This window comes from Cucurbita maxima, unplaced genomic scaffold, assembly GCF_002738345.1.
Source record: "Cucurbita maxima cultivar Rimu unplaced genomic scaffold, Cmax_1.0 Cma_Scf00007, whole genome shotgun sequence".
Taxonomy (NCBI): Eukaryota; Viridiplantae; Streptophyta; class Magnoliopsida; order Cucurbitales; family Cucurbitaceae; genus Cucurbita; species Cucurbita maxima.
Window position 1 is genome coordinate 737,966 of NW_019272023.1, and position 10,855 is coordinate 748,820.

At 31.9% G+C, this 10,855-nt stretch overlaps 2 protein-coding genes across 2 annotated transcripts; one reads left to right on the plus strand and one right to left on the minus strand.

The window, feature by feature from the left end:
• Nucleotides 1-5,757: 5,757 nt before the first annotated feature.
• LOC111482393 lies at nt 5,758-6,539 on the minus strand. The gene has a single exon (XM_023128146.1). It carries the CDS (start codon nt 6,327-6,329, stop codon nt 5,862-5,864), a length of 468 nt encoding a protein of 155 aa, XP_022983914.1. The 5' UTR covers nt 6,330-6,539; the 3' UTR covers nt 5,758-5,861.
• A 1,848-nt stretch (nt 6,540-8,387) lies between these two features.
• Nucleotides 8,388-10,831, plus strand: LOC111482422 (ABC transporter G family member 20-like). The gene is made up of 2 exons (XM_023128187.1): nt 8,388-8,971; nt 9,044-10,831. The coding sequence occupies exons 1-2, from the start codon at nt 8,554-8,556 to the stop codon at nt 10,807-10,809; spliced, it is 2,184 nt and encodes a 727-aa protein (XP_022983955.1). The 5' UTR covers nt 8,388-8,553; the 3' UTR covers nt 10,810-10,831.
• The last annotated feature ends 24 nt before the right edge of the window (nt 10,832-10,855 follow it).

A 10,855-nucleotide genomic window follows, 5' to 3' on the forward strand; every position in this document is an offset into this window, starting at 1 on the left:
TTTATAAGTATAATAATATTAATTATGATTTATACTAAATGTTAATAAATTATATATCATATAACTATTAATACATTTTATACCCTTATGATTTATACTAAATGTTCATAAATTATATATCATATAACTATTAATACATTTTATACGTATAATAACATTAATGGTGATTTATTCCAAAAGTTCATAAATTATATATATATATATAATTTTAAAATTATTCTAAATTATAATATATTTATTATCTATCTATAACATTATTATATCGTAATTTATATACATTTTTATTTTTTCAATAATTTAAAAATAACGTATAAATAAGTATATTTAAATTAAAATATTTTTATATATTTTTTATTTTTGTTATATACCATATGTATTTAGTTTGATGATAATGTTGATCTATGTTAATAGGTTATCATTTTCTTTTTTATTAAATTTATTACTATTATTATTATTATTATTTTGTCAATAAATTGATTTGGGTTTGTTTATGAACTTTTTATATATTTTATCTAAGATTGTATCCGAATAATTATAAATTATAGATAAATAAAATTAAAAAAAAATTAGAACCCAACCCGAACCCAATTCGAAAACAGAGAGTTGGGTTGGGTTGTGAAAAGTTTCGGGTTGATCCAACCAATCCGAACTTTTGAGTTGGGTCAAAAAAAATTTCCAACCCGAACCATGTACACTCCTAAACAATTACATACACATATATATACAATAGTTAATTTGAGTGTAGGATCGTAGATTTTAATCTCCTAATTCATGTCAATTATTTTAATAATTTTTAATTTTAAGATTTTAATAATTTTTTAATTCTTTAATTTTAGTATCTGCTCCAGTAATATATATTAATTATTATTAAAATTTAGAAATTGGCACATGACCGATTGAAATTAATTAGGTTAAATTGGTATGAAAAAGTTAGTTGATAATAATTATAATTATTAGCAATAATATTATAATTAATTAAGTCTATGTCAAAAATATTAAATTAGTATTTTAGTAAAATTAGATTATAAAACAAAAAGCAAAAAAAAATATAATTTAGGTATATTAGAGAAAGTAGTTAATTTTTTAAATAAAAATAATTTGAACCGTAAATAAATCTCCTTCTCTCCTATTTTTAAAAATCTATAAATTAATTTCATTACCTTCCTTTATTCATTTTCATTTTTCATATTATTTAGAGGGTGAAATTCACTAAGCACAAAACTATTATTGATACCGTTCAAAACCTATAAATTAATTTCATTCCCTTCATTTATTCATTTTCATTATTTGCGTTCTACGAATAGTCTAAAACCATCATCGATACCATTCAAATTCTAAAAATGTTAGATCAGGAAAGTTTCAATGATACCGTTCAAAACCTATAAATTAATTTCATTCCCTTCATTTATTCATTTTCATTATTCAAATCCAATTCAGCATTCTAGAAGAGCCTAAAACCATCATCAATACCATTCAAATTCTAAAGGTTAGATCATGAAAGTTTCAATGATACTGTTCAAAACCTATAAATTAATTTCATTACCTTCATTTATTCATTTTCATTAATTCAGCTTTCTAGGAAGAGCCTAAAACCATCATCGATGCCATTCAAATTCTCAAAAGGTTAGATCATTCGAGTTTCAATTTTTTTCGTTATTTTGAGTTGTTTTTCAATTGGTAGATGTTAAGGTTAGAGTTTTTTTTTTTTTTTTTTTTTTGTCCCCTAACAATTTTGATTCGGTATTTTACGGAAATAATAGAAATATGTTCGAAATTTTTATAAGAATTTATTACATTAAATTTAAAGTTGTAGTTGTGTAGATCTTAAATGTAAATTTATAAGCTACTACATTTTATTTTTAAATTTCCCACCAAAATTGAAATATATATACATCTTGTTTTTTTATCATTCTCTCCAAAAAAAATTCTTTAAATTCAATTCAATTTTGGTTGTAGTTTTGATTCCTTTCATTGCAATGGATTCAAGCATGTTTCCGTTCGGCTACAACTTCGCTCCCACAGATGAAGAATTATTGACCTATTATTTGTTTCATAAGATTGTTGGAGACATAGTTCCGTCAATTGCGCTGCCTGTGATCGATATTTACTCACAAGAACCTGCTATGATATGGCAACAATGTGGAGGAATGGAGGATAAAGACATCTACTTTTTCACAACCCTGAAAAAGAAGAAATCTCGTGTCATTAGGAAGGTCGGTCTTAATGGTGGCACTTGGAGTGGTGAGAGCAAAGGTCATAAAGTATTTTCTTCTACTAACAATGCTCCCATCGGTACTATTAAACGTTTTCATTATGAGACGTCTGGAGGAGTGAATGCTAACGATGACGATTGTTCTTGGATAATGCATGAATACACACTTGATCCTACCGTCCTAACCAATGGGTTTGTACATGATTCGTATGTAGTTTGTCTAATTCGAAAAAGAATATTGAAAAAGGTAAAAAATACGGCCTCATCAACTATACAAGCACCCTTTGTTTCTAATGGCCCAGCCGGCCCAGATGCGCTTTACATGGATGGGGTCAATAAATGGTACATATCATTTCTTATCGATCAAAGTTATATATTTTTTAACATTGTTTATAAATATTATTATTTTTTAAATTTTTACAGCCCACCCGCACAAATGATAGAATTATATGATGATATAATGTTTGCAAATGAGCTTGAGGAGCAACTAGAAGAATTAAATGCGGAACATTCTAATATATAATGTTCACAAATGAGCTTGAGAACCAACTAGAAGAATTAAATGCGGAAGATTCTGATGATATAATGTTTGCAAATGAGATTGAGAACCAACTAGAAGAATTAAATGCGGAACATTATGATGATATAATGTTAGCAAATAAGTTTGAGAAGCAACTGGAAGAATTAGATGCCGAACATTGCGACATAGAAAAAGATTCAACCAATGACTTTGAAGGGTAGGTAACATTTTAATTTTCATTGATAACAAAAAAAAATTATAGGTATAATATTTTTTAAATAATGTTATTTTTTTCCTTCAGTTTTTGATGGGAATATTAATAATTTCGAAGGATCCCTTAACTATTAAGGGATTAATAGAACGAATTGCACTTTTACCACTAAACTATATCCGCTACAATGCAATTATTGTATATAAATTGACCTTTTGTCGAAGACGAAAATATTGTATATATCATCTTTTTCTGTATCATAGGATACAAATAATAAATCTTCTTATGATTCTTGTTGTTTCTATTTTTTTGTTTCAAAAACATTTTGTGTTTTCAAATAAAATCAATAATTTTATCTACGATTCATTGGAACAAAAAAAGCCCGGCTAGGTACTGACTAGGCCAGGCCGTGGAAATAAAATGACAAGGACTTTTGGGAGTGATCTGATCGTGCTATACTTTTTCTTTTTATTCAAGATTTTATGGGAATGAACCCACTACAGAAAATCTAATTAGTTTGAATCAAATTTAAATAAAGGGCATTATAAGATCATTCATTATTCAGCGATTCAAAGAGCCGTTCATTTTTGGAAAAAAGTTACACAACATAGTTTATTTATTATTTTTTCTTTTTTTATTTTGTCTTTCTAATTATTTAGAATCTATTTAATAGATTTATATATTAAATTAATTTTTAATAAATTAATTATTGTTTATAACAAGAATATTAGTTTTTACAACTCTTGCGTTGTCCAATGAATCCGTTTATTCCGAATCGCGGGATAGAGAGACAGATGACGAATTGATTTCTTAATTTTCAACAGTCCACTAGTACAAACGATGAAATTATATGATCAATCTTATGATTTTTCTTTTTTTATTTTGTCTTTCTAATTATTTAGAATCTATTTAATAGATTTATATATTAAATTAATTTTTAATAAATTAATTATTGTTTATAATAAGAATATTAGTTTTTACAACTCTTGCGTTGTCCAATGAATCCGTTTATTCCGAATCGCGGGATAGAGAGACAGATGACGAATTGATTTCTTAATTTTCAACCGTCCACTAGTACAAACGATGAAATTATATGATCAATCTTATGAAAATACAATATTCGTAAATGAGTTTGAGAAGCAACGAGACGAGTTAAACTTAGAATTTCCAGACCTAGAAATAAATTGAAGTATTGACTGTTCAAGGTACGCAATATTTTAATTTTGTGAGTTTTCTTTTTTAATAAGGTATGAAAATACAATATTCGTAAATGAGTTTGAGAAGCAACGAGACGAGTTAAACTTAGAATTTCGAGACCTAGAAATAAATTCAAGTATTGACTGTTCAAGGTACGCAATATTTTAATTTTGTGAGTTTTCTTTTTTAATAAGGTATAACTTTTTTTTTTCTAAATATTATATTTTATTTCTTCCTAATTTTCAATAGTCAACCGGTACACAATCAATTTTCAAATGATGATATAACGTTCGCCCGATGAACTTGAGAATCAACTGGAAAAATCAAACACAGAATTTCCAGACCTAGAAGAAAATTTAAGTATGGACCATTCAAGGTAAACTATATTTTAATTTTGTGAGTTTTTTTCTTTTTCTTTAAGTTTTTTTTTCTAATTTTTTTTTTTTTTTTCTTCCTAATTTTCAATAGTCAATTTGTACCAATAATGGAACTACACTATTAATCTATAAATGATGATACAATCGCAAATGAGTTTAAGAAGCAACTGGCAAATTCAAGTAATGACCCTGGTAGGTGATATTTTCATTTTTATTGATAAAAAAAAATTTATTTTTTCACTATTTCAAAAATAATTTAATTTTGTAAGGGTAAGTTTTTTTTTTTTTTTTTTTTAACCATGTTCATAAACAATTATATATATATATATTTTAATTTTGGTTTTAGTTCACCGGCTCAAATAATGGAATCCTATGTCCAATATTCAAACAATGATAATGTTTCCTGAAGCGATCGAAAAGGAAGTTGAACGATGAAACATATTCAACAGAGAACAAAGTTCAAACTATAATCATCCATGGCATTGTGTAAGTTATCCAATTTATTCGCATTGTAAATTATTTGTAAACATTTTAATTTATCATCATATTTAATTTTTCATTTATTAATTATTTTTATAAAGTCATAATTTTGCAGATGTGATCGTGGTTCTGTCTCGAGCAAGAATGCATTTTCTCTGTTTTCATATTTTTAATTTAGATAAAGTGTAAAGATAATTATAGCTTTTTTTTCCAACTGTAATAAGAAAAATATATCTATTTCAAAATATTTTATTAGTCAATAAATTTAGAACAAAGGAGACTAATTTTATTGTTTTACCAGATTTGGAATCTCAGTAACACAAAGTTTATCCAGTTTATCACTTCGCAGTCTTTTTTAACTCTTTTGAATTTCAAATGCATAGGAATAATTGAGTTGAATTATTAAACCAAGCAAACAGAATATAATTTCTTTTCTTTTTAATCCTTTTCGGTAAAGCCAAAACAAATTAGGTAAAAAATTATAGAATGTTGAAAATTTCCATCAAGTATGAAGACCAGTATCAGGAAAGGGGAGGAAATGTTCTTCTCAAGTTATCGTCCATAAGAATCCTAAGCTGTAATCACAGCTACTGATATTCTCCATTTTTTGCTTTTAACTTTTTTTCTTTCACTAATATTATTTGAGGCTTTCAGTTTTGTTTCTGATATGTTGTTGATTTCATCTTTTTCTAGGGTTCGTGAATTGAAAGTTGCAAAAAAACTCAGAGGACAATAGAGAGGGATGGGAGAGAGATCAGAATGAGCTATGAAGTAATGAACATGATTAAACACAAACAAAAAGCATGTGAGATTCAATTACAGAACAAGAAGAACAAAGAACAGATCAAACTTCCAGACTCGGAATCAATTACCATTACTTCCACTTCTCTGCTCCACAACATCAACACTTGCAGAACACGTCAAAATCCTTCGAAAAATCCGGAACAGAACGAAACTGCAAGAAAATTTCTTCATCTTCCTCCAAATGAAACACTTCCTCTTCCGATTGCGATTCCGATTCCGATTCTGATTCCTCTTATCGCCCGATTTTCTCCTCTTTCTCTGACCTAATTTCTCCTTTACTTTCCACAAACACCTCCTCGTTTTCTCCCGCACCGATTCCTTCGTCGAAAATTTATAGCTCCTCAGATACATTTGCCTGCACGATACTCCATCCACAACCGGAACGCGGCGACGCGTTCTCGGAATCGCCGATTTATCGGTCTCGTTATCCGAATCCGTCCAATTCGAGAGGTTGATATAGGCCGCGCGCGGCGGACGGCCACTGTCCACAGTGCTAATGCAGTAGTTCGTTGTACAGACCGCGCTCATTTTCTCTGAAGCTCTTTTCGATGATCGTTAAGGGCGGAGAAGGGCGAGGAGGATCGGGAGCATTAGCAGAAGATTGATTTTGAGGGATGATCTGAGAGATGAATTATTGATTTGTTTGTTTTTATAAAGAAAATTTGGGGGAATTCTCGTACGCGAAACAGAAGCTGAAAATGGATCCGAGGCGCTTTTCTTCTTTTAATTGTACAGTTTTATTGATTTATTTATTCATTGTTTTTGTCAGTAAGATCAACGGTCTAATATTGACATTATTATTAGTATATACCAAGAGTATAAAAAAAAAATTAACATTTTAAATTACAATAAATATAATATAGAAGTTATATAAACTAAATTACCACAATCCGATATATAACCATCTAACTCAAAGTAATAGCAATTTCGTAGGGAATAACCAATTTTGCCCCCATATATTTTTAAATTGTTTTTCCATTTTAAATATTAGTTGATGATGCAACTAATTTTTTCAGCTCTAATTAAATTTATAGTTTAATCTTTTCATTACAATCTACAAAATATTATTCGAAAAATATACATAATTATCCCTAAAGTTTAGAAAAATGTTGATTTTGGCACGAAATTTCAAAAAGTTTCAATCTTACTTCCAAAATCATTTAATTTGGTTGATATATATATATATTTTCTTATCTAAGCTCCTTCACCAACCTTAGCATCGATCCTATTTCCATTCTATTTGCTTGTCGAAAGCTTCGTCTAAGAAATGATAACGTTTTGTTCAATATTTCTCATTGTTCCATAACACTATTAAAACAGGACGACTAGGGATGTACCGAAAAAAGAGAAAAAAGAAAGATTATAAAAAAAAATGTAATGTCTGAATTATACCAAATTAAATATTTGTTTTAGTTTATAGATTAAATGGCACGATTTGAAAATAAAAAACAAAGTGGACAGTCAACTAGATTATTGTTTAATTAAAAAATATCTCGTGAATTGCAATTGTAAAGATTAAGAATCTAGTTGAAATAATAATAATATATATATATATATATATATATATATAAAAAAAAAAAAAAAAGACTGGAAGTGTTTCGAACTTGGCCCATTTTCATGTTACGGATTTGGTTAGAGACGGCCCAACACAGTGCCACGTAGACTTAGTTTGAATAAGAAGTTAAATTTTATTATTAAACTTGTTAAATAATAATAAAAAAATTTATTTAATTAATTCTTTTATAGATTAAGTTTAAAATTTAACCATAAACGAAGAGATTTATTAAAAATAGGAATATTATAATAATATTTTAATTTAAATCTCTATTACTTGAAGGAAGTAAAAATAAAAATTAAAATAGCATTATTCTAATAATTTATGAAAAAATAAAAAAATAAAATGTTTTTGTTATGAATTAAAGTAAAAAGAATGGGAATGAAACCATTTTTAAACTTAATTTTATTGTACTAATAAGGAGACGAAAAGGGCAGTTGGGCTACTTTACACACCTAACGTTAATAAATTAAACTTTACCAATTACTTTTACCTTAGTTGGGTTTTCCAAAATATTGAACAGATAAATGCGCGTAGAAAACATCTTAACAGAAAGATATCATACTTAGAGTATGCATAGAATGATTTTTTTATGTGAATAAAAAAAACGTTTTAAGTATTTGACAATGTATTATAAACATGTAGTGTTAACATTTAACTTGTTTGAATAGCAAGTATTAAGATCTCGTATTTTCTTTTTTTGTTATTTAAATTTATTTTTATTTACTTACCATTATAACACATTTTCAAAATCTAAAATCAAATTTTTTAAGAACTTATTACAAACAAAATTCAAATAATTATGAGTAACTTTGAATTGCATTATAATGGTAACATAAATTATATATTAAACCCTAAACCCTAAAGTTTTTAAATAACTAATAACTGGTTTTTTAATAAACCAAAAAATATTTAGAATCATGATAATATTTAAACCAAAAGTTTAAAAAATATCTGAGGTTTCGTGAAGATGTAAATATGTAAGGAGGAAGTTGGGTTGGTTTATGAATGACATTGGTAAGAAAATGGAAACCTTGCCGCAACTCCCCTCTCTCATTCTTTTCTCCGGGCGTTGGAGATTTGATACTCCAATTCAACCACCCCAATTTCTCTCCCCCATAAATTCCTCAATTTTGATGCCTTTCCTTACTAAATTCTCTTCCCTTCTCTAACTAAAACGCCGCCGCCGCCGTCTAAATGGCTGCCACCGGCGGCGATACTTTCCCAAGGAGTTGGAGTTACACCAACGAATCGGAGCTCAGAGAGTTCGCCCGGCGACCCACTCTCGGCGAGCTCCTGAAGCAAGTGGAAGACGCGCAGTCGCCAGATCACCGTACCGTCGACGTTAGCTATGGGTGCAGTTATCTGGCGCCGCCCCCGGTGTTGTATCCTTTCAAGCTTTCGTTTCAGAATCTGAGTTACAGCGTGAAAGTTCGGCGGAGAGGTTCGTCGTTGCCGGAGAATTTGACGGCGGAAGAGAATGGTGGAAGGGTGAAGCTGTTGCTTAATGATATCTCCGGCGAGGCGAGGGAAGGGGAAATTATGGCGGTGCTTGGGGCTAGTGGGTCTGGGAAATCTACGCTCATTGACGCTCTCGCTGATCGGATTGCAAAAGGTTAGATTTAAAAAATATATATATATTCCTTATTTTAATTTTAATTTACAAATATGTTCTTATTTTGAGTAGAGAAATTGAAAGGGACGGTGACATTAAACGACGAAGTTTTGGAATCTGCGCTGCTGAAAGTGATCTCCGCCTATGTTATGCAAGACGATCTTCTGTTTCCGATGCTTACAGTGGAAGAGACTCTCATGTTCGCGGCGGAGTTCCGGCTACCTCGCTCACTCTCAAAATCCAAGAAGAAAGCGAGAGTGCAAGCCTTAATCGACCAATTAGGTCTAACAACCGCCGCGAACACCGTCATCGGCGATGAAGGTCACCGCGGGGTCTCTGGTGGAGAACGACGTCGTGTCTCTATCGGAATCGACATTATCCACGATCCGATACTTTTGTTCCTCGATGAACCTACCTCGGGCCTCGATTCCACCAGCGCTTTCATGGTTGTCAAAGTCCTGCAGAGAATCGCACAGAGCGGAAGCATTGTGATAACGTCGATTCATCAACCGAGTTATCGAATCCTCTCGTTGCTTGATCGATTGATCTTCCTTTCCCGTGGGCAAACCGTTTACAGCGGCTCTCCGGCAGAGTTGTCGGAATTTTTGGCTGATTTTGGGCATCCGATTCCAGAGAACGAAAATCGGACGGAATTTGCCTTGGATTTGGTTCGAGATCTGGAAGAAACTGCTGGTGGAACCAGATCCATGGTGGAACACAACAAATCATGGCAGTGGAAGAACAAGAATCACTTAAAAGGTCACAAAATTGTTCGTCGCAATTCTTCTCATCGATTTCATCTCTGTCTCAAAGACGCCATTAGCGCAAGCATTTCGAGAGGGAAATTAGTCTCGGGCGCCCCAATTGATTCGAATCGTTCTTCTTCGTTCTCGAAATTTTCAAATCCTTTGTGGACTGAGATTTTAGTGCTAGCAAAACGATCGATTACGAATTCGAGGAGAATGCCAGAGCTATTTGGAATTAGATTGGGTGCGGTTCTGATCACCGGGATAATTTTAGCCACCATGTTTTGGCATCTGGATAATTCCCCTAAAGGCGTTAAAGAACGGTTAGGGTTCTTCGCCTTCGCCATGTCCACAACCTTCTACACCTGTGCAGAGGCAATCCCTGTTTTCCTTCAAGAACGATACATTTTTATGAGAGAAACAGCCTACAACGCTTACCGTCGATCTTCGTACGTTCTCGCACATTCGTTAATCTCCATTCCGTCGTTGATTATCCTCTCTTTGGCCTTTAGTGGAACGACGTACTTCGCCGTTGGTCTCGCCGGCGGCTTCTCTGGCTTTCTTTTCTTCTTTGCCGCCGTACTCGCCGCCTTCTGGGCCGGGAGTTCGTTTGTCACATTTCTCTCCGGCGTCGTTTCTCATGTAATGTTAGGCTACACCGTCGTTGTCGCCATTTTAGCGTATTTTCTTCTCTTCAGTGGCTTCTTCCTCAGCCGGGACCGGATGCCGCCGTACTGGATCTGGTTTCACTACATGTCGCTGGTGAAGTATCCGTACGAAGCAGTGTTGCAAAACGAGTTTGAGGCGACAGGAGAGTGCTTCGTCCGCGGCGTTCAGATGTTCGACAATACGCCGCTCGCGACGGTGCCAGCGGCGGCGAAGGTGGAGCTGCTGAAGAGCATGGGGAAGACGTTGGGGTTCAACATCACCGGATCCACCTGCGTTACTACCGGCTCCGACGTACTGAGGCAACAGGGGATTACGGATTTGAGCAAATGGAACTGTATTTGGATCAGTATGGCTTGGGGATTCTTTTTCAGAATTCTGTTTTATTTCGCGCTCTTGTTTGGTAGTAAAAACAAGAGAAACTGAAAATTAACAGAAAAAAATTAACTAACCCGACTCTACAAAATGGTAT